The 24,495-nt window shown below is 39.7% G+C and overlaps 1 protein-coding gene across 3 annotated transcripts in view; it reads right to left on the bottom strand.

Annotated features, from left to right (window-relative positions):
- ASAH1 (N-acylsphingosine amidohydrolase 1) overlaps positions 1-12,138 on the bottom strand; it is a 44,930-nt gene extending 32,792 nt beyond the window's left edge. The window contains exons 1-2 of one of the 3 annotated variants that reach the window (XM_057303473.1): positions 11,745-12,138; positions 82-128 (exon numbers count right to left, since the gene is read on the bottom strand). In XM_057303473.1, the coding sequence (XP_057159456.1) occupies positions 82-128; positions 11,745-11,822 (125 nt within the window). In that variant the 5' untranslated portion in view covers positions 11,823-12,138. The remainder of the gene's footprint in view (positions 1-81; positions 129-11,744) is intronic. The other 2 variants (XM_048226362.2, XM_048226361.2) reach the window with 2 other exon arrangements.
- Positions 12,139-24,495: the final 12,357 nt, after the last annotated feature.

Here is a 24,495-nt window from a genome sequence, read left to right as displayed (position 1 = left end):
TGTTACTTTTATGAGATAATTACATAGGGAAAATTCTCCACAAAGACTAAAGTCAGTTTTGAACATCTGATGTTTACTCACGTTGGTCCAGAAGGAGGATAGGTTGATTTTCTGCAGTTTTCTGTCCACTAAAAAAAAAACAAAGAAAATTAAGTTTCAGAAAATAATAAACTGAACGGGAAATTTGCAAAAACAGTTAAAACTGTGTAGACAAAATCAAGCATGATTTGCCCTTTTAGATAATTTCGATACTGCTTAAAAGTCTTTTCCTCCCACCAAAAAACTTCTAAAATCTCAAACTTACAGGCATTTTCAGCCCTAATTCAATCTGTACTAGTGCTGTAATTTGGATTCTATACTGCAAACATACTGAATAAAGAAGAAATGTTAAGAAAGCAGATGGAAACGTTTATGTCAGAAAGCCTGATTTATCACTAACAGTAAACTAAATCTTGATAGAATATGATGTCAGTTGAATTCATGAGCCAACTCCATTGCAACAGAGATCTGCATCCCAAACCAGATTTTCAGGACACACTGTACAGGGCCCTTCATAATCTGGCCATATTTTACCTCCCCAGCCTCCTTTCCTGCCACTCCTCCTCCTATCATGCATGGCCACATGCAAACACATCCTCTGATCTCCGACCCTTCCCTGCCCGTGCACGCGCTGTTGCGGTGGCCTAAAATGCCTTTTCTCTACGTGATGAACTTTGGACTTTAATTTCTAAGACCCGGTTCAAATACTGTCTTTTTGTGAAGTCTTCCTCTACTTCCCATATGAAAACAGTCATTCCCTCCCCTCCATCCTCCCCGCAGCACCTGTGCACATCTCTATGACCACAGTTATGACGCTGCATTATAATTATGTGTCTCTCCCTTCACTACCCGATCCTGTGCTCCTGGAGGTGCGGATGGCTCCCAACACTGAGGCCACTCAGTGAATGAATGAATGAGACTGATTGAGGGAGAGCTGTTGAAGCTTAGTAGCAAAATAAAATCAGCTCTTAACATAAAATGGTAAAAGTCCACATGGATTTACGTTTTTATTACTAGTTCAAGATAGCAAGCATGTTTCTCTCTTTCCTTCTGTAGACCCAATATTGTAAAAAGTAAAATAATTTTTAAAAAGAAGTAGAAATCCACCATAAAGGTGGAATAGGGAAGGAAACTACTAGAACTATAGTTTGAGCTCAGAAAATACTTCTGCAGCAAATACATGTGGGAATAGAGATCTAACATCTTGTTTTAACCTTTTTTTTAATTGAAGTACAGTTGACACGCAATGTTACATTCGTTTCAGGTATACAACATAGTGATTTCACCAACTCTGTATGTTACGCTGTGGTCACCACAGCTACCATCTGTCACCATACAATGCTTTTATAATACCACTAACCATACTCTCTATGCTGTACCTTTCACCCCTGTGACTTATTCATTCCATAACGTATTAACTTTTTACAGTAAAGAAGTGTATAATGTAACTTGACCTTACCTATGATCCAAACATTATCTAAATAACTTTACTACAGTATAAGTTCCTCATATAAGTGCTGTTTTGTCTTGTAATTTTAGATTGAACTCGCTAAGAAACAACACCAAGCATCAAATTATCAGAAGCTAATTCAATCATTAGAATTTAAACTCTATTTCTAAAATATTAGAATATAACATATTACATAATATACAGTATCAATGTGATAATTCAGCATCAAGATAGCAACAGCTAATCTCCAAAGCCATTCAATGTTCAATAATGGTGTTTGAGGGTGGTTCTTGTTTGGAAAAATTTCAGCCCCTGAGTTTAGAACCACAGGAAAACTTGACTGTTGCTAACCTAAGTGCTGAGTAATACAGAAGTCTGGATATTCAGCATCTCTTTCTTATAAAAATCCACAGAAATTATAGTGGTTAAGTCTACAAGAGGAAAAGAAGTTCATGGTTGATATTACTAGTTCATTAACACATGATAGAGTCAAATAGTCTCCACAAAGTACCTGCCAACCAGTACTGTAATAAATGACCACAAGCTTGAAACGGCTTGCATTAGTTGTACATTTGTCCAACTAAGCTCTTGCCTGCTCCACACATATTTTTCCCCCTGTTAATTGTTAGACAAAATAGCAGATTCCACTTCAGGTCTTACTGAACTACCAAGTTGTCAAGTTCTCTGAAAGCATCCTTGTCCGTAACCGTTTCACGCAGACTATTCACAGAGACTACGTTTTCAGTCTCAGACCTGACACTGATGCTTTAATAGCAATCACTGATCAGTATCAATAACCTCAGTATCAATAACTGGGAATCGATTTGCCTTGCTCTTCAGTTGATATGCCTGTGTCTACTAAAGTCCCAGGTAGCTGTTCTCACCCAAAGGCTAACCGTGCACAACAAATTTTCTCAGGACACATTTCTTCTACTGCTGCAATCAACTAGGATTTCATTAACTCACCATGGCGGAATGGTTTTCCTTGCTAACGACGAGTTACCTGAAGACTTATTTTGGCTGCAACCTCAGTTTGGTTTTTAAAATTTGGAAATAGGGGCGCCTGGGTAGCGCAGTCCTTAAAGCGTCTGCCTTCGGCTCAGGGCGTGATCCTGGCGTTCAGGGATCGAGTCCCACATCGGGCTCCTCCGCTAGGAGCCTGCTTCTTCCTCTCCCATTCCCCCTGCTTGTGTTCCCTCTCTCACTGGCTGTCTCTGTCAAATAAATAAATAAAATCTTAAAAAAAAAAAATTTTGGAAATAAATTCTGCGATAGGATACTCTGTTTTAAGTTGTCTTATTTTTCTGGTCATTTCTTCCTGCAAGTCGGGAATACTGTGACGGCTGCATAACCGTGCTATGTTGATATGTACGGCCTTCCTCCAGCACAAGGCCTGATGGGTCTTATCACCTCATTAACTGCCAAGGTAATCCTTACTCCACTTAGCCGAGAGCACATCTGAAATTCACTTTTTGTGTTCCGACACAAAAGTCTGCACTGGTAACTTTTTTTTTTTTAAGACTGAAATAACACGGTACGTTGATACATGTGGCACTGAAAATGCAGTTGAGTTAAAATTGCATAACCATCACTCGAAGTGTCCAGGCAGCAGTGAAAAGCCACAAGCACCCTGCACACAGGCTCTGCTCGACAACTGTTGCAACGCGAGGCTGCCACAGACAGTAAGCAAGTACACAAGGGTGGCAATGTGCCAATACAAATCTGCTGAGGGACACTGACACGCGAACTCCGTATAATTTTTACATGTCACGATATACTGATCTTCTCTTGATTTTTCCCTCCCAACTTTTAAAAAATGTCAACACCATTCTTCACTTGCAGGTCTTAGAAAAATGGGTGGCAGGTTGTATTGGGCCTGTTGACTGAGGTGTGCCAGCCACTGATGGAAAGCATGAACACCCCTACAAACGGTCCTTGTTCTTCCTAGATGACTTTTTCAGTTTCTTTAGAGGAAACCCTTGGAGGTGGTGTGTATGTGTGAAACAGAGAGAAGGAGAAAGAGACTGTGTGTGTTCAGTCTCCTGCCTAGTGATAATGCCATATACAGTTTGTTTTTTTAAGATTTTATTTATTTATTCGACAGAGATAGAGACAGCCAGTGAGAGAGGGAACACAGGCAGGGGGACTGGGAGAGGAAGAAGCAGGCTCCCAGCGGAGGAGCCTGATGTGGGGCTCGATCCCATAACGCCGGGATCACGCCCTGAGCCGAAGGCAGACGCCTAACCGCTGTGCCACCCAGGCGCCCCCATATGCAGTTTTGTATGCAGTCAATTACAAGAAAAATCTGCAAAGAGCACAAATACATAGAGGTTGAATATCATGCTACTAAAAAATGAATGGGTCAACCACGAAATAAAAGAGGAAATAAAAAAGTACACAGAAACAAACAAAAAGGAAAACAAAATGGTCCAAAACCTTTGGAATGCAGCAAAAGCAGTTCTAAGAGGGAAGTTTCTAGCAATGCAGGCCTACCTCAAGAAGCAAGAAAAAATCTCAAGTAAATAACCTAACAACCTAACCTTACACCTGAAGGAGCTAGAAAAAGACCAACAAACAAAACCTAAAACCAGCAGAAGGAAGGAATCATATTAAGATTAGGGCATAAATAAATGATATAAAAACTAAAAACAAACAAAAACCCAACATATCAATGAAATCAGGAGCTGGTTCTTTGAAAAAAAAATCAATAAAATTGATAAACCTCTTACCAGACTTATCAAGAAAAAAAAGAGAAAGAACTCAGATAAATAAAATCACAAATGAGATGGGAGAAATAACAACCAACACCACAGAAATACAAACAATTATAGAAGAATATTATGAAAAACTATATGTCAACAAATTGGATAACCTAGAAGAAATGGATACATGCCTAGAAACATATGAACTATCAAAACTGAAGCAGGAGGAAATACAAAATTTGAACAGACTGATGATAACCAGCAAAGAAACTGAGTCAGTAATTAAAAAAAAAAAAAAAAAAAAAAAAAAAAAATCCAGGACCAGATGGCTTCACAGGGAATTCTACCAAACATTAAAAGAAGCATTACTACCTATTCTCAAACTATTCTAAAAAGTAAAAGAGGAAGGAAAACTTCCAAATTCATTCTATGAGGCCAGCATTACCCTGATATCAAAACCAGATAAACCACCACAAAAAAAGGGAACTCCAGGCCAATATTCGCAATGAATACAGACGCCAAAAATCTTCAACAAAATACTAGATCCAATGATTTATTAAAAAAAGAAATCACCACGATCAAGTAGGATTTATTCCTGGGTTGCAGGGGTGGTTCAATATTCACAAATCAATCAACATGATACATCACATCAATAAGAGAAAGGATAAGAGCCATATGATCTTTTCAACAGACACACACACACAAAAGGCTATGACAAAGTACAACATCCATTCATGATAAAAACCCCCAACAAAGTAGGTTCAGAGTGAACGTACTTTAGCATAATAAAGTCCATCTATGAAAAACCCACAGCTAGCATCATCCCTAAAAGGGCAAAAACCAAGAGTTTCCCCCCCCCCCAAGGTCAGGAATGAGACAAGGATGCCCACTCTCACCACGTTTATTCAACATAGTGCTGGAAGTTCTAGCCATAAATGTCAGACAACAAAAAGTAAAATAAAAGACAACCAAATTGGTAAGGAAAAAGAAAAACTTTCAGATGATATACTATATATAAGAAACTCAAAAGATTCCAGCAAAAAACTGCTAGAACTGATAACGAATTCAGTGGCAGGATACAAAATCAATCTACGGAAATCTGTTGTATTTGTATACACCAATAATGAAGCAGCAGAAAGAGAAATTAAGAAAAAAATCCCGGGGCACCTGGGTGGCACAGCGGTTAAGCGTCTGCCTTCGGCTCAGGGCGTGATCCTGGCGTTCCAGGATCAAGCCCCACATCAGGCTCCTCTGCTATGAGCCTGCTTCTTCCTCTCCCACTCCCCCTGCTTGTGTTCCCTCTCTCGCTGGCTGTCTCTATCTCTGTCGAATAAATAAATAAAATCTTTAAAAAAAAAAAAAAAGAAAAGAAAAAAATCCCATTTATACTGCACCCAAAATAATAAGATATCTAGGGATACCCCTAACTAAAGAGGGAAAAGGCCTGTACTCTGAAAACCATAAAACACCAATGAAAGAAACTGAAGATGACACAAAGAAATGGAAAGGCGTTCCATCCTCATGGATTGGAAGAAGAAATGCTATTAAAATGACTATACTACCCAAAGCAATCCATACATTTAATGCAATCCCTAGCAAAATACCAATAGCATTTTTCACAGATCTAGAACAAAGAGTTCTAAAATGTGTATGGAATCACAAAAAAACCCTGAATAGCTAAAGCAATCATGAAAAAGAAAAGCAGAGCTAGAGTTATATTACAAAGCTATAGTAATCAAAACAGTATGATACCGACACAAAAAAACATACATTGATCAATGGAAAAGAATAGAAAACCCAAAATTAAACACACAACTGTATGGTCAATTCAATTTTGATAAAGCAGGAAAGAATATCCAATGGGAAAAAAAACACAATCTTTTTAACATACGGTGTTGGGAAAACTGGACAGCAACGTGCAAAAGAATGAAACTGGACCACTTTCTTATACCACACACAAAAATAAATTTAAGATGGATTAAAGACCTAAACTTGAGATAGGAAACTGTAAAAATCCTAGAAGAGAACACAGGCATTAACTTCTTTGACATTGGCTGAAGCAACTTTTTTCTACATATGTCTCCTGAGGCAAGGGAAACAAAATCTTGCCATTTGCAACCACATGGAGTTATTATGCTAAGCGAGGTAAGTCAGAGAAAGACAAATACCATATGATTTCACTCATATGTAGAATTTAAGAAACAAAACAAGAGCATAGGGGGAAAGAGAGAGAGTGAAATCAAGAAACAGACTCTTAATTATAGAGAACAAACTGATGGTTATCAGAGGGGAGGGCGCGGATTAAGGAGGGCACTGGGTGATATATGGAAGTACTGAATCCCTATACTGTACCCCTGAAATTAATATTACACTGAATGTCAGGTAGCTGGAATTAAAATAACAACAAGGGGTGCCTGGGTGGTTCACTCAGTTAATAGCCTGACTCTTGGTTTCAGCTGAGGTCATCGTCTCAGGGACATGGGATGGAGCCCCACATTGGGCTCGGTGTTCAGCAGGGAGTCTGCTTGAGATTCCCTCCTCTCCCTCTGCCCCTCCCTCACTCTTGCGAGCTCACTCTCTCTCTCTCTCTCAAATAAACAAAATCTTTAAAAAAAAAAAATGACAACAACATGTAACTGCAATGGAGGGCGCAGTATTCTAAGCTCACCTGTCCTTGTTAAGCAAAGTTAGACACTAAAAAGTAGCACTCAAGAAAGTCTTAAGTTGCAACTATGAATTTTCCACAGACATTGTTTAATAAGAGCAGTTATTAACTTTAGAAATGCAACTTTTAATCCACCATAAGATTCTTCTAAATATCAGAACTTTTGCTTGGTTTAGAATGTGATTTAATTCATAAAAATCCACCTTATGCCCTTTTACGGAATTTCAGGTTATCAGGAACTTCAGGTTCATGTTTAGGATGCAAGCCCCACCTCCATCACTGACTGAAGGTTACACAGCTGGGGAAAGAACCAGTCTCCAAAGCCCCAGTCCAGCTTCCTTCCCGGTTCTCTCTCACATGGTTTCCCACAGGGACAGCAATAAAACCAATGCCTCAATTTAATCCCTAATAGGGAACACTCTGCATTTCCTTCAGGGCTTTTGATGATCACTAGAATCAACTCAGCAAGTAGTGCAATTCAATAACGCTCATTGGTCCCTGATAATTCTATCTGCAGGGTCTGGGTGCAACAGCCAATATAAACATCAAACGACAACACATATTTCTTTTTTTTTTTTTTTTAAGATTTTATTTATTTATTCGACAGAGACAGCCAGCGAGAGAGGGAACACAAGCAGGGGGAGTGGGAGAGGAAGAAGCAGGCTCATAGTGGAGGAGCCTGATGTGGGGCTCGATCCCATAACGCCAGGATCACGCCCTGAGCCGAAGGCAGACGCTTAACCGCTGTGCCACCCAGGTGCCCCAACGCATATTTCTTAAGAGACAATGCGAGAGACGCTAAAAGTGCTCTGTCAAGTCTTAGGGGAGAAGTCAACCTGCCCCAGAAGAGAGCAGCCTCGCCACCACGTAAGTGGGAGTTGGAGGCTTATTAGATCGTGCTCTGATAATCCTGGCCGCAGTAAACAAACACCATGTGCAGACACGACCATCTGCAGAGACTCCAGCTGAAAGAGGAAAGGGCAAATGTGACTGAAATTTTGAAAGGCAGCAGTTTAAGACCAGGGTATTTCAGGTGCTCAGAGGTATTAACACCAGAGTCATCTTAAACAGCAAGGTTAGATTTGGGGGTGGAGTGGAGACGGCTGCATTCTCACCTTCAAGGGACTCTTCTACGAGGAAAGACAGCTTCAAAACCTATGCAGTGATTTGAAATGGAATTACAACAAGGTCATTTGTTATTTAAAGTTTCTTACTATCTCCAAATTTAACTATACACAATTTTAATAACAGACAACCTTATCAAGACAGGTAAAAATTTAAATAGATGATAGGTAAAGATTATAAATAGGTGGTGGGTAGAGGTTTATACAGTTGGCTTGGCATATTGTGCTGCTTTATCTCAGGGGGAGAAAGCACGACCAACTTTGACTCTCAATCTCTTTCACTCTCTCATTTTTGCTTCCTAGGACCAGAAGAAGTGGTGAAAATCTCTGTACAGTGTTGTGTAAACACTTTCTGGGTCAACGAATTCTCTAATTATTCTAGTCATTTGATAGGAACTTGGACCTCTTAGAAATTAAGCAGTCTTATTTCCTCCCCATTAAGAAAAACTGCAGAGCTACTGGACACACTTTATTTAGGAAAATAACACAGGAAGTGAAAATTCTTCCATTAGCAACTCAAATGCTCCATGCCTAAAAGAAATGACATAACTTAACCAACTCCTCAAAATATTTGCGTCCTGCAAAGTTAGTGAGAACTTCCTTGAAATGTATGCTTCTAAGACTGTACAAAAAAGTTCAGAAAGCCCTCACGTCCTTGTCTTCTTCACAGTCAGACAAAGGCAATGAAAGGTAATTCGAAGAAATTATATAGCCCACACCAGTATTCATACCATCACAAAAGAAGTCGAACAATTCTAGCAAGGCAATTTTAATTCTTCAATTCACCAACAACTACTTTCTAAATAAGATTTGTTTCTTAAAATGTTCTCTGCGTACAACAGAGCAAACATGTACCTACCGAGTAAGGCACATTTCTTGCATATATAACAAACTCAAATGGGCAAGCAAAGTTTGTTTTCTGACCTTTGACGGGATGGCACTCTATTAAACTAGGAATACTTAGGTGAAAGAAATGGAAATAAATCTTTCATGAGGGCTGGGACCTTTATATCTATCACTAAGTCATTACCAGCATCTGGAACATAATGTGGCACACAGTAGGCCTGCAATATTTGCTGACTGAGTGAACAGATTATATCTGTGTGTTCCTTCCTTTGGAGTACTGGGGGAAAGCAGGTGCAGTACAATAATGTGATGGGTAGTGAGGAGGGCACGTACTGCACGGTGCCCTGGGTGTTATACGCAAGTAATGAATCATGGAACTTTACATCAAAAACTAGGGATGTACTGTATGGTGACTAACATAATAAAAAAATATTATTATTTAAAAAATAATAAAAATAAAGTTCATCTCTTTAAATAATAATAATAATAATAATAATAATAATAATATTGGCCAGGGGGCGCCTGGGTGGCTCAGTCGTTAAGCGTCTGCCTTTGGCTCAGGGCGTGATCCCGGAGTTCTGGGATCGAGCCACACATCAGGCTCTTCTGCTGGGAGCCTGCTTCTTCCTCTCCCACTCCCCCTGCTTCTGTTCCCTCTCTTGCTGGCTGTCTCTCTGTCAAATAAATAAAATAAATCTTTAAAAATAATAATAATAATAATATTGGCCAGGCCAGAAGGGGTGTATGTGGATTTAACAACAAAAACTGAAAAGCCATCAAATCAGAATAACAGATAACATTCCAAATAAATAATTTTGGTTTTATGTCCTCATTTCTCTCATTTCATTAAAGACTTGTGAAAACAGCTTCCCAAAGTGACACCAGTGGCTAGACTAGATTTTGACAATCACTATCCTAGATAAGAACTATTATCTTCTTGTTCTAAAGATAGCTTTTTTAGAAACTCTTGCTTGAAAAAATAAAGTATTGAGCGGAAAAAAAAAAGCATCCCCTGACATCTGAAACTGCTCAGAGGTTCATAATTAGACCACAGTATTATTACAAACTGGTATGACACTCACATCCAAGCCACTTCTGTTCCCATGCTGGATATAATCAATCTCACAGAATACCTACCTCAGTTAAGGTTACTTTGAGACATGATAAAGTGAAACAAAGCAAGGCCACTTCAAGATTCTGTTTAAGCACAGACAAAAACAAGGGTATTGTGCAACCCACAAAATGCCAAACAGCCTCTTCTCTTGCTAAATGAATGATTCTTCTTTACCCAATCATAGAATTGCTTCACCTTCTAAAAGGATCCAATGTAGAGCAAACCCCCTATTCCTTGGACCTATCCCCAAATCACACAACCACAGTCCAAATTATGCAATAGGTTTTGCCAAACGCCCTTTTATTGAGAGGACCCCACAACTGCCCATGGTGTACATTCTTTCTCACTGCAAAGAGTAATAAACTCAATTTGTCCAACTACAAGTGTGTTTTCTGGTGGCCTTTCGCTGCAGGGCACTTATGGTATCAAAGTGTTAAATTCTTTTAAAATTCCCATAACTGCAACCACTTTACAGCATATTAATTCCCTACACACACTAAAGCAAACTAATTTTATTTTTTTAATAATATTTTTTTATTATATTATGTTAGTCACCATACAGTACATCCCTAGTTTTTGATGTAAAGTTCCATGATTCATTACTTGCGTATAACACCCAGGGCACCATGCAATACGTGCCCTCCTTAATATCCATCACAGGCCTATCCCATTCCCCCTCTGAAGCCCTCAGTTTGTTTCCCAGAGTCCATAGTCTCTCATGGTTCATTTCCCCTTCTGTTTCTTATACCCTTCCAATCCTTGTCCACATGTATACACTGTGTATTTTTCTGTTAATGAAATCACTATACATGCTATTTTATTCCGCTTTTACTTGCTTAATATTCCATCAGTTTTAGAATAACGTCCCATCATGATTTCATTCTTAGATCATTTCTCCTTAGAAAAATAAAAAAGAGAAGAGAATGCATATTTTGCTCCCACTATCAATATCCTACCCAAGCTATTCAAGACCACCTTCATCTAACCTGAGGTCAGATGCATGCAAATTCCTATATATCTGATCTGTTGGCAAAGAAAAATGGAGTCTTAATTGCTTTTAAAGAACATAATCATGAAAGAGCACTAGACTAGGTGTCAAGAGGCCTGAGTTTAGGCATGCTTCAGTAAAAAATAGTGTAACCTCTGGCTAGACATTTCCCCACTGAACCTACTTCCTTCTCTGGCCGGTCCCCTGTCTCTTGCAGTTACCAAGTCTGGGTTCCTGTGACTTCCTTTTGAGCAAAGAGCACGGGACAGGCGATCCCATGACTCGGGGGTTAAGGCCACAGCAGCCACACCGGGGCCTGTCGGGGCTGCTCCCACTGCCCTGACTGGGGACGCCTCGGCCTTTCCCAGGGGCCTCAGAAGCCTAGGCTGCAACTTCTCCTTCAGCACCTCGTCACCTGGCAGAGAATGCCAAAGTCATCAGGCAGTCCGTCGCTTAACTGAGTTAGGTACACAGGTCGACTGGCACTTTTTCTCTTACCAGGTCAGGATGCGCGAGCCTGGAACTGGTAGAACAAGCGCAATCACCCAAATTGGGGGTGTGCAAATTACAACCAGAATTGTACAGATTAGGATTTCCCAGAAAGCCTTTCTTGTCCCAGCTTGTACGGAATCAACCCGGGACAGGGCTCAGCAGCCCGCACTGCACCCGCACCCCCGCACAGTATACCACCGACCCCCGGAAAGATGCTGCCCGGCACCAGCTGTTCCTCACGCCCCACCCGCCCGGCCACACTCGCACCTGCGCCGCCTCGGCGCTGCACGCCCCTCTCGGCGCGGTCCCCTAGAGCTCACTCACCGGCGGCGCCTGCTGCGCCAGGGTACAGGTTACAGCCACGGTTAGGAGGAGTAAGGTTATGCGACTCCAGCCCAGCATCGTCCCAGCCACAACTCCGCTCCAAAGGACGTGGGCAGAGGCTGCGAGACACACCACCTGGGCTCGGAGCAGGCCGCGCCCCGCCCGCCGCGTGACCAGCGACACGGGACCGCACCAAGCGAGACGGGGGAGGGGGGACGGAGGAGACGGGGCAGGAAGGATAGGACGGGGTTTTTCGGTGTTGCGGCAGGAAGAGGGAGCCTTCCACGAGGGAGTGGGGAACCCCAGGATATAAATCGGCCCTCGCGTTAGGACTGCGATATTGGTAGGGCCTCCCCCCTCCCCGTGGGCAGTGGTTGGGCCGAGCCTGAGCCCCGCCCTGGTGGGTGGGGCGCAAGAACTTTTCTCCGGGTCGTGCCCGGTGGACGTCCGCGCCCACCCCAGAACCTCCTCCATTCCCGCCCGCGGGCTACACTGGGGCGGGAGGTCCCGCTCCACTCTGGGCCTGGTGCCACCTGTGCAATGTCCCCAGTCGGCCCAGGGCGATGTGTGCACTCAGGCTACCCCGTGTCAAATGTCCACGAAACGGACCGGACTCACAAGAGTCTCAAAAACACGGCGGTATAACATGGCGACCCCGACCCATCTTTGCCTTCTGAGGAGAGCAGACCTGAAGTGAGTGAGCTTGTTCGTCCAGGCCGTGGGGTCACTGGGCGGGCTCAGGTGTTAGGTGCAGAGAGGGGTTGGCAGGAATCTAATACCCGGGGACACTCCAAGCGACGAATTACGCATTTAGGCACTCACCGCAGAGGTGACAAGTCTCAGAATTTAGGTTTCAGTTACTTGGACTTAAATACAGGTGAAATGACCAGGTAGAACTGCAAATTTTCCTTCACTGATGTATTCAGCCATTGAGCAGCTGTGTGTTTTCACCTAACTCATGAACCTTTAGGTTGGCAGAACTGAGCAAAACCCTGGAGGAGGGAATGTATTCAGTGTTGTTTAGCCTGCACCTGAAAAACACATGGATTTAATTGCTTGTCACTCATGCCTTCCGTGGACGTGATCACCCTGTTGGATGTTCCTTAAAGTCCAACAGGAAACCCCTCCGTCCAGATTGCACTTTCTGGTTGTGTCTCTAGGACATCCCTACTAGCATTGTTTTAGTGCTTAATGAAACTTAGCATATTATCACCAAAATCTTCATTTATTTCTTTTTTCTTGTGTGTTTGAAATTGTAATTTTACCCATTTCTGTTACTTCCTTAGAAGAATCAATCTTTTTGCTGGAGATTGGGAAATGAAAATGTTACTGGGGGGTAGGTAACAGTCTTCTTGTCAACCTTAAGATAGTTAATTTGCCAGCAAAATAAGTTTGTTCAGAATAGCAGAGTAATTGCAGTCTAGGACATTCAAACTGTGCCAAGCTAGGCAAGTTGGGAGAACAAAGAAGAGGGGCTTGTTTTTTATAGAGGAAAGGTCTAAGTTGAATGCTGTTTGGATCCAGAGTCCGTTGGAGGAGAGCAAGAGTTTCCTTGTGGCGACTCCTCATTGGCTGAGTCATTGCTGGGACAGTAGGAAATCATCCTTTCTGTTACTGGGGTAGTAAAGTAAGCTACTTATTATTGTGGAAGGTACGCTTTTTCCTGTTGGGGTCTGTAAAAGGTAGGAAGTGGTATGTGTGAGAAGTCCCCCTTCAGGGCTTCCTAACACCATTTTTTTGAATAATATTTTTTTATTATATTATGTTAGTCACCATACAGTACATCCCTGGTTTTTGATGTAAAATTCGATGATTCATTAGTTGCGTATAACACCCAGTGCACCATGCAATTCGTGCCCTCCTTACTACCCTAACACCATTTTAAATGGGATTTCATTTGGTCATTTTCACACTCTCTTTGAGGAAGTTTGACTTTGAAACATGTCACATGATTAAAGTGGTTCCTGATTCAACACAAAGCGAGCAGGTCATAGAAATGTTCATTAATTCAAGAAATATTTACTGTCAGCCTACAATGAGCAAGCATTTCTTCAGACACTGACCGGGGTTAAGCAGGCAACAAAAAAGGAAGTCCTTCTCTCATGAGGCTTACATTCTAGATGAGAAATGGATGATAAACACAATACATAAGAAAATGTATATAGAATGTTCCAAGGTGATAAATGTTGTAGAGAAAAAGCAGTGTAAGGGGGATCAAGAGTGGGGAGAGTCACAATGTTAAATAAGATGGACAGGATAGGTAGGCATTACTGAGAAAGTGAAGTCTAAGCAGAGACTGAAGGAGGTGAGAGAGTTCTCCTGGCGGATGTCTAAGGAAGTGTTCCAGGAGAGGGAGCAGCTGGGAGGAAGGCTTAAAAAAGAGAATGCCTGGCATGTTTGGCTACAGCAAGGAAGTCAGTGTAGGTAGAGCAGAAGTAAGAAAGGGAAAAGAAGCAGATGAAGTCCCAGTGGAAAGGGTAGTAAGGCAGATTACATAGGCCATTACAAGCCATTGTAAAAGGGCTTCACTCTGTGAATATATTGAATTATCTTGGACCTTAAAATCAGTGTGCAAACGTAGAGGATTCCCATCTTTTAGTATATAAATAGCTACTTGGTTTGAAGATCATTCACTTTAAATACTACTGAGGGCACTTTAAACATGTCACCAAGCATATTTTTTTCCTCTATAGGAGGATGTCTGTTGGTGGTTAAGTGGTCTAGCAAAATCAGAGTCTTCATGCAGAAAAAAAATTATGTCAACTGGCATAATATTCTTAGGCACAATTTTCACACAATTTTGCATTCAACTTTCAAAGGCCTTTTATATACTGTTGATTGTTTTCAAATTAAAAAAATTTAAATCTATTTTTCCAAAATATACCATTTTATACGTTTTTTTCTTAGACATAATTTTTCCTACTCTATTCTTAAGTACTAGAAATGTACAGAAAGTCAAGGTGAGGCATGTGGTCATAGGAAACTTTGCCATGCTTTATGGCATACTGACATATTCACAGAAAATGAATATGTATTCATTGGTATATTTAAATGTTTAATTTAAATTACAAATAAATGACCATGTTGGTGGGAAGGGTGATTCAAATACTATCTTCACAACAAGCATCAAGATTAAGACTTGGATAACCTGTTTAGTATGCAAGACTCAGCATCAGTAATCAAATTGTTTATCAGAATAGCTGAAGTTCTTGGCAAGCTGTGGACCTTTTTAAATCTCCTACTAACATTCCCAGGTTTCTGAGGTGGAGCCTTGATTTAAAATCATTGCAATCTAACCACCCCACCCTACATGAACTCTACTGCACATAACACCACATTACTCAGAACAGGTATGGCTTGCTTCAATAAAACTGAATATTCAAAAATTCAAGAAACATAATGTTTCAGTTCAAAAAATAAACCTTTTACCTGAAATATTTACCAGTGAGTTGTTTAATTTTAAAAAGGGCTTACTATATTTAAAACATAATCTGAGTTTCTAAACTTAGACTATTGTCCATCTTTTCAGGTAGGACTCTAGAGAATAAAAAATGTGAAAAATGGGAAATCAGAGGTCATGCAAAATTGTTACACAATACTTTTCCTCCAATAACTTTATCACACTAAAAAGATTTTACTTGCTTTATGTTTTACTCGTATATAGAAGGGCCTGTTAAATCATTACATTCAGCTCAAGGCATTCTGTTACACAACTACAAACTCAGTGCTCACATTGAATCTAATTGTCCTTTCTTATATAATTTCAAAGTAAAATAATTGTCTTAATTATCCTTCACTTTGCAATTATCTTTGTTTCTTTGTGAAATATTTTTGATGTCTTACTGAATCTCTGACACCTCAGGCATGTTAGTTTGAAGAGCCACTTAAAAAATCTTTTTGTCCTATTTCCACTTTCTTTGATAAGACATAATTCTGACCTGAAAATTACTTAATTGAGCTCAAATCCAATAATCTCTACTTTTGTTGTTGTTTTTATTTCATATTCTTATATAGTTCCCTTTTATGTAAACCCTTATAGATACCTATTTAATGTTCCTGCCAATTGTTTCTCATAAGTTTATGGTAAATTCGTGTATTCTCTCAATACATTTTGAGCACTTATGCTAGGTGCTGGGTAACTAGTGAACAAATGGACCCTGCCTTCCTGGGGCCTTCAGTCTCACGGTGGAGAAAAATGATAATGGAAGGGAAAATGTAAATCAGATGAGTATCTTGAAAGCTTTCAGAACATTCCATGCTCTCACCTCTGGTTTAATATTGTAGCTGTTTCACCAACCTCAGTTCCACTCCAGTGTGCAGCAGCCACATGATCTGGATAGGCCATATCCTTATCCTTATCTCTGGACGTGGGCCCTGGTTGGCCTGACATTAAGGTTGCCCCATCCTTCTTGTCACAGTGCTTGGCTCTGGCCTTAATCATTTAGACTCTTGAATCCAACAGGCCATTTTTTGAAGTTCAAGGTTGTGCTCTATGATTGAAGTTGTCCTTTGTCTTCTAACAAGAAAAAGATAGCTAGTAGTCCTCATTGCTACTGGCATTCATGCTGTGAACTTGAAGGGACCTGCCTAGGGAGGAATAGATACTGTGGACAGCACAGAGGAGAGATGGAAAGAAACTGGGTCATTATGACATTGTTACACTGCTCGATCAACTGTGGAGCCTGTCCAACAGTGGGACTCTTCATTAATGTGGGCCACCACTCTTCTTTATTAGTTAAGCTAGTTCAGGATGGTTTGCTTGCAAGTTTGTGTCTGAGAGCATCCTAACTAATGCACGTATTGAAATAGGTATTGCTACCTTCTCAAGAGCACAGGAGGATTTACTGTAAAGCTATAATGCTTAAGTTTCAAGACCTTCGCTTGCTCAGGCCTCTTCCAAACTTTCTACCTAATTTCACACTTGTAATTTTATATTCTTTTTCTTAAAGAGGACTATCCAAATTGTGTAAGCTTCAGGCTTCACAAAACCTGCATCTATCATCAGATGCTCTGGGGAGAAAACATGTACCTTTCTCCCAAATTCCTTCAATCCACATGTCCCTAGGAAAGGAGTGTCTTACCTAATTGGTAAATATCTGGAAGGGTCACTGCACACATGTGGCCTGGCCTCTCTGGCGCTCTCATTGAGATCTGCTTGCTCACAGCGGTAAGCTCACTGCAGCAAGCCCTGGGTGACAAGAGTGGAAGGGGAAGTAGTCTGCCTTTGACCACATCTTCCAAACCTGGCACTTGTCCAACAAAGTTTTAAAACACTGTGTTCTCAGATGGCTATGAAGACTCTGAAGAAAGCACAAAAGACTGCTTCTGGGAGATGTGGAGAGAAGGCAATCAAGGACTGGAGCCTTTTGTAAGTACTTGTGCCTGCTTCTCCCAGGCCAGCCTCACCCTCCCCTCTTCACTCCCCTCATGTTAGAAACTGGCTGTGCCCCCTGGGAAGCAGTTTGCGTTTGTCAAGGGACTGAGAGCATGAATACATTCCAGAGGAGAAAGACTTGGGATCCCATCTCGGCCTCAGGTCTAAGTGTTTTCTCTGTTCCAGTTTACTCAGCAGTAAAGCTGATATTGATCCCCATCTAATGCCTGTGTATATTTCTCAGTTGTTTTCAACTCAGAAGGTGGGGAGAATGATTATCACCCTGAAATGACAACAGAAGTCAGCAATAGCAATTATAGTAATAAGCTATGTATAAGAAGTGGTACATGACCAACTGAAAGTACCAAGCACATCCTAAGTGCTATGAAAGAAACACATGTGGTACAATACAGATTCCTGATCTCAGGGAGTCTCCAACTGAAAAAGAAAATAGCACTAACATTAATCTATATCACCCTATGAAGTCAATCACAATTCAGATATATTTTATATATGTTCAGTTATTAGAGCGAACCATATGGCAATTTCATTTTCTAGTTTGCTTAGACCAAAGATCTTATAGTTAGTTAGTTACCTTTGGCTTTTCTCTTTCCTACCACATACCCAACACACCAGCAAATCCTTTGGGCTCTACCTTCAAAATATATGGAGAATCTGATCACTTCTTACCAGTTCCACTTCTGCCTTCGTTCAAGTTACTCTCATCTGGATTATTTTAATAGCCTTGTAATTGGTATCTCTGCTTTTCCCCACCATCAAATCTCCACATTAATCATATCATGTCACTCCTCTCCTCAGAAGCCTCCAGTGACTTCCTACCTCACCCAGAATGAAAGCCAGTGTTAGGATCTGGCTAACCTGCTACTTCTCTGATCTCATATTCTTCCAGCTTTGCCTATTTTCATGATGCTGTAGCCACATTCATCTTCTTTACAGACTTCAAATGTGTCAAATAGGCTTCACTTGAAAAACTTAGTACTAACTGCTCCCTCTGTGTAGAATGTTCTTTCACAGATATCTCTGTGGTTCATGCAAATGCTCACATAGTCCTTTATTAGGGAGGCCTATCCTACAGCATCATAAATAAGACTCCACAGGTGTTTCTTATCCTCCTTTTTCCCATTTAACCTGACTCCAAACATCATCACCACCTGCTGTTATACCTGTTTCCTTTATGTTTTGCATCTGTCTCCTGAGGGCAGGGATTTTCTTGTTTATTGCTTAGTCTTAGCACCTAGAACAGTGTCCAACACATCATAGCACCCAATAACAAATAAATATTTGTTGAATAAAGTAAAGGAATTGCATTAATATCATATGCCAAGTGGTATCTAAAATTATGCAAGGAATCACCATGTTACAAATGGATTTTTTCCAGAAGTTTTTAAGATGGGTGTTTGGAAGTCAATATGCATTTTCCATACAAATATGAAGGAAGTGCTGTTATTATTCCCATCTATGGTTGAGAAATCTGAGACTTAGGGTAAGTAACTATGCTTAGGTTTTCTGATTTCAGGTACACCTAACCACTACACTAAATTCCTAGGCCAGATCGCAAAACCATATGTAAGTCCATAGTTCTGATATATTCTATAAAAAAGAACTATAATGGAAGACACCTATTTTATACACAAACAGCTGTATCTAGAGCCTGGACTGACCTCCTAGCTCTCTATAGATTGTTCATCCAGTTACCCTTATTCCTTGAGGGTCTTTGCTTTTATCAGCCTATCTGCTTTCTTCCCATCCATCAGCCTCACTGCTTTCTTGCTATCCTCCCCTCCCCAGCTTTGATTCCATGGTCCATCATTTCACTACCCCCTTGCCAATATCTGAGACGGTTTTTGCTTTTTGTCCTTTTATTACCTGTCCTGTAAAAACCCAACCCTGCATGAATACAACTATCTATATCTTCTGTATACACACACCTAGGCTGCTGAGTTCTGCTCAACTGAATAAGTATCATTATAAAATCATTATAAAAATCTTCTGGGTCCTTAATACTATGTAGCAAATCTGTGATTCTCATGCACTTTACCTGTTCCTTAACAACTCTTTCAAACCCTCTTCCCAAAACTTTGATCCTCTACTATTTCATGCATTACTCCTAGATTACCTTATCTTCTTCATGGAGAAAATTTCAGAAGGGAACAACTTCAATTCTCTGCCACCAAATCTTCCTACAGATCTGTACCTATCCCTAACCTTTCTAATTCTGCCACAATGGAGAGGCTGTCCTTGCTATTTAAGTCCAATCTCATCACTTGTCTTCTAGGTTCTCACCTCTACTTCCTTTTAAGGAATACCATGCTATAAATTATGTCCTCTCTCTTGCATTTCTTACCTCTTCCTATCTCTTGACTTCTTGACATTAGCATTTTTTTTTAAAGATTTTATTTATTTATTCGACAGAGATAGAGACAGCCAGCGAGAGAGGGAACACAAGCAGGGGGAGTGGGAGAGGAAGAAGCAGGCTCATAGCAGAAGAGCCTGATGTGGGGCTTGATCCCAGATCGCCGGGATCACGCCCTCAGCCGAAGGCAGACGCTTAACCGCTGTGCCACCCAGGCGCCCCGACATTAGCATTTAAACGTACTCAAATCTCCTCTATGTTAGGAATAAAGTCTCCCTTAGATCCTGTTGCTAATGTCAATCTCCTCCATTCGTAGCCAAAGTCCTCGAAAGAGTACTACACTGGAAATTCCCAGACACTGACCCATGCACTAGTATCACATCATCAGGAGTTCTTATGTATCTGTGGTAAAATAAACAACAATAAGTTAATGCTGCCCACGTCTACCCATTTAGCAAGTTCGAGATATATATATGTTAAAGTTACCAATTGTCTTCTGAGGACTCTTACATTTTTCAAATGTGTGAAATTTTAGATTTATCTTTTAAAAACACTCTATTTGTGCTTCAACTTTCTATCTTCCTTAGCTCTGTGTTGATTTCTATAATATATATTCCAGGAGGGAGTAGTTTCTGCATTTTTGATGTTTTTCTCTATATGGTATGTATCTCCTTTACGGCGAGTATATTGGAAGATGGTAAAGAAATTAGTAGACTTTTATATAAAACTCCAAAGGGGACAGCTGCATATAGATAAGAGGCATCACTCACCAAGTATCATTTAACTCTGTAAGTCATCCTTTTTTAGGATTTCTAAATAATTCAGTGCATTTTGCAGAATATATGGTCTTTGTTCCCTTTTTTTATTTTTGGAGGCTAACTTTATGGCCAAGTAGGAGTCCAATTTTTGCATGTTCCAAATGCCTGAAAGAATATCAGTCCTCTTACGTAAAGTGTTGTTCACATATCTTGTAGGTCACATTTTATGATTATGACATTCAATTCTGAGTTTTGTCTGCTCTATTGATTATTTAGAGCTATGTGTTATGGTAGATTTTCCAGTTTCTCTACATAGTTCTCAATTTTTGCTTGTATATTTTGATGTTATTAGATGCATACAAGTTTAGAATTGCTTTATCTTCAAAGCAAAATGTCTTTTTTTATCATTATATAGTAACCTTATTTATATAGTAATGTCTTTAGAATTTATAATTAACATAGCTGTAACTTTTTTTGTTAGAATATCTTTTCTCCATTCATTGATTTTTCTGAATTCTTATGTGTCTTTAAACAATTTTTCCTTGACATTTAAAGTTACGATTGAGGGGCACCTGGGTGGCTTAGTCAGCTAAGCATCTGAGTCTTGGTTTCAGTTCAGGTCATGATCTCATGGGTTATAAGGCTCTGCAGCAAGGAGTCTGCTTGAAGAGTCTCTCCCTCTGCCCCTCCCCCCACTCACAAGTGCATATGCATGCACTCTCTCTCAAATAAATCTTTAATAAGATAAAATAAAAAATGTGATTGAAAAATTTTGGAGTGCTTGACAAATTTACATTCATTTTGATGACTAATATTTTTACATTGATTTCTGTTGTTATATGCTTTCCACCTATTTTTTTTTTAATTTCTTCTCATTTATTTTTTAAATTTCTTTTATTTATTTGTCAGAGAGAGCACAAGCACAAGCAGGGGGAGAAGCAGGCAGAGGGAGAAGTAGACTCCCAACCGACCAAGGAGCCCAATGCGGGGGCTCTATCCCAGGACCCTGGAATCATGACCTGAGCCAAAGGCAGACGCTTAACCAACTGAGCCACCCAGGCATCCCTTTCTTTTCCTTTTTAAATTTCTTTTGGATTAATTTCCCCCCCTCTTTTTGTTGGAGAATATACGGTCTTTGTCTCTTCTTTCCCTTGTTACCCTACGTATTTTAATTTGCCTACTTAATAGAGTATAAAGTTAACATTTTTTTTCTGTCCTCTTGAACAAATCTAAGACCTTATGATAGTTTGTCCAATCTCCCTCTCACTGTCAACAGCAAGCTATTTTGCCTAATACTTAGTTTTAACATCCCTTTTACAAATTAAGTATTACTATTTTTTAAATACAGTTTTGCTTAGTTTACCCATTATTATCTTTGATATCTTTGCTTGACATTTCTTCTCACATCTCTGACCTTCCTTCTGGGATAATTTTCCTTTTGCCTAGCCTTTCTCTGTTGTAATTTCTTTTAATAATGATCTATTGGTGTTAAATTCTCTCAATTTTTATCTCAAAAATACCTTCATTTTGCTTTAGTGGGTTTTGTTTTGTTTGCCTTACTACTGGAAGATAATTTCTAGGATGACAATTATTTGTCTCAGCTCATGGAAGATACTCTTCTGCTGTCTTTTGGCTTCATATCTGCTGGTGAGAAGCCAGCAATCTGCTGAACTGACACACTTTTGGAGTGAGTACTCTTTATTTTCTAGCCGTTTTTAAGATGAATGTTTTTTATGTAGTTCTGCAGTTTCATCACCCTGTGTTGAAATGTCTATCTTAATTATACTTGGGATTCACTGGGATTCCAAGATCTTATGTCTCAAAAATTCTCAGTCATTACCGTTATTACCCCTTTCCCATTCTGTTACCTTCTTTTTATACTTCAATCGGACATATGTTAGACATTTTCATCATGTTCTGTGTCTCTCTTGACCTTTATTTCATCATATAGTCCATCTCCTTGTCTGTGTAAGCTGTACTTGGGGCCACTTATTCAGATATATTCTAGTTTTTTAATTCTTTCTGGCTTGGTTTGATGTTTAATGCACCCACTGAATTTTCAGTTTTTATTCTTTGAAGTTATTTTTTTTCTTTCATATCTGCTTAGTCTTTTTATTATGTGGAATTTCCTGCTTATATTCTGAAGTTTTATTTCTTTAAACATGTTAAGTATAGATAATATTCTACACTTGAGATTTTTAAATTTTTCTACTTGTTTTTCTTTGTCCTAATCATATTTTTGTTTCTCTGTGTATTTTTAACTCCGACTGTGAGCTGCTTATTTTCTTTGAAAAATTTTTTTGGTAGGATTTATTTTAAGGTCAGAAAAACAGAACCAACTGAGACCATTTCAAACTGAATTATCTCCTTGAGATTATTTTTTTCTTTTAAAATAAGTAGCGTGACTTTGAATCACAAACCCATCTAAAGCCAGCTTATGGTTACATCTCAAGGGAAGATGCTTTTCCCTTCCATTCTACTTAGTGCCAAAGAAAAGAAAACATTTCTTTGTACCCATTTGTGCAATAAGATTTATTTCTCATTCACTGTTATTCTTGAAAGTATAGCCCTTTGTAGTCACTCGTGGGTGAATACAGCCTCCTACATCCCATTTCTTGGGCTCCTGTCAAAGCCAAAGCCCAAAGTCTCCAGGATTTGGCAGAAACTTTTAGGTGAGAGTGAGCTTGGTACTCATTGGCCTCTGACGTTCCTGCTTTCCCTTTGTTTGGTATCTATAAATTCTTTTCTTTTATGTGTATGAGTGATGTTTCAAAAGATATTTACAAATATTTTATACACTGGATAAAGGAGTACCATTCATAGTATCTAAGCTGTCACACTACTGAAAGTAGAAGCCCTGGTTCTATAAAATCAAGGTCAAATTCCCCTACTTCCCTTGGGTTTAAAATGAATGAGGTGAAAAATCCCAGGAGAAAGAGAGTCAGGAAGAAAGAAGTCAGTGCATTTAGTACTTGTTCAATTGTGACTCTATGCAGTTAAATAGATGGTGTATCAGCACCGTTCTCCTCAACTTCTGGGTAGGAGCTGCGACAATGGGGGTGGGAGGAGAAAGAAGAAAGAACAGAGAATGTGTTCTCAGACATGTGAGATGACTCTTCATCTTTCATTTCTTATTTACACCACATGGCAAATTGATCAGTTATTTTCTAATATTAAAGAGAAAACTATGGATCGTGTTTACTGTTGGAACTGGGCAAGATGTGGAATTTCTTAGAACTAATGTATTTGTTATATAGGAAAATGTTAGTATTGAATTGGGAAATGATACTTTATGTTCTATGAATGCAGTAACTAGTAAATAATATAATGTATTAAAAAGAATAATTTATTAGATTTAGAAATAAAACTAACTTCAAGAAAATTAAATCTATTAATAACAGAGAGGGCTTGGAACTGAGAACGAATATTTCAAAACATTTTAAATGAAAAGTGCAGTGGGTAAACGGATGCTCTTGGAGGGTCATTCAGATAGAGATCAGGATTTCCAATCTCAGAAGACAGTGGAGCAAAAAGCACATTTAACCCAGCTGGTCTATAGTTAATTTAAGGTGGAGTAAAAGATCAGTTGAGCTGAGGGGACAGAATTTTTTAAGGAAGATGAAAGAAGTCACAATAGTGTGAATGCTGGAGTCAATGAAACCGAGATGGGAGACTCCAGGAAGACAGGACTATGAGCCAGACTTCAGGTGGGCAGGACACTTAAGAAAAGCAGTGCAGAATTGCAGTGGAAATGGGTGTGGATGGTATGTGCTTCAAAGCCTGAGCTGATGCGTGGGGATAATGAGAAGTTTCAAAACTGGTACTTGGGGCCATGGTATATGATTCTCCAACTCTGGATGCACTGGAATGAGAGCTGAATTCAGAGTGGAAAAAAATCAGAAGGGCATTTTCATGGGAGAGTCAAGAGAAGATTTGTCGATTAGAACTTTTTGTTTACCCTTCTGTTAAATGCTTAAACCTTTGTCCATTTTCCTATATTCTGGAAAGGGCACACTGGTGTGGAATGAGGCTAGAGTAGTAAAAGGAACATGGAAAAACAAAGTTGGTAGTCACAGGTGGAGAGGTAAAAGCAGCAGTGACGGGATATGTAGAAGGCCTTCTATAGAGGATTTTTGGACTAAAAATGAAGAACAAGGGAACATGGAAGAAGGTTCTGTTTCTGTAAACAGACAGGGAAATTATTTTTCTAAACAATAGGAAATTGAAAAAATTCCTGCTGCTGTG

Source organism: Ursus arctos, unplaced genomic scaffold, assembly GCF_023065955.2.
Source record: "Ursus arctos isolate Adak ecotype North America unplaced genomic scaffold, UrsArc2.0 scaffold_27, whole genome shotgun sequence".
Classification (NCBI taxonomy): domain Eukaryota; kingdom Metazoa; phylum Chordata; class Mammalia; order Carnivora; family Ursidae; genus Ursus; species Ursus arctos.
The sequence above is the reverse complement of the archived record's forward strand: the minus strand, read 5'-3'. Positions and strand labels throughout refer to the sequence as shown.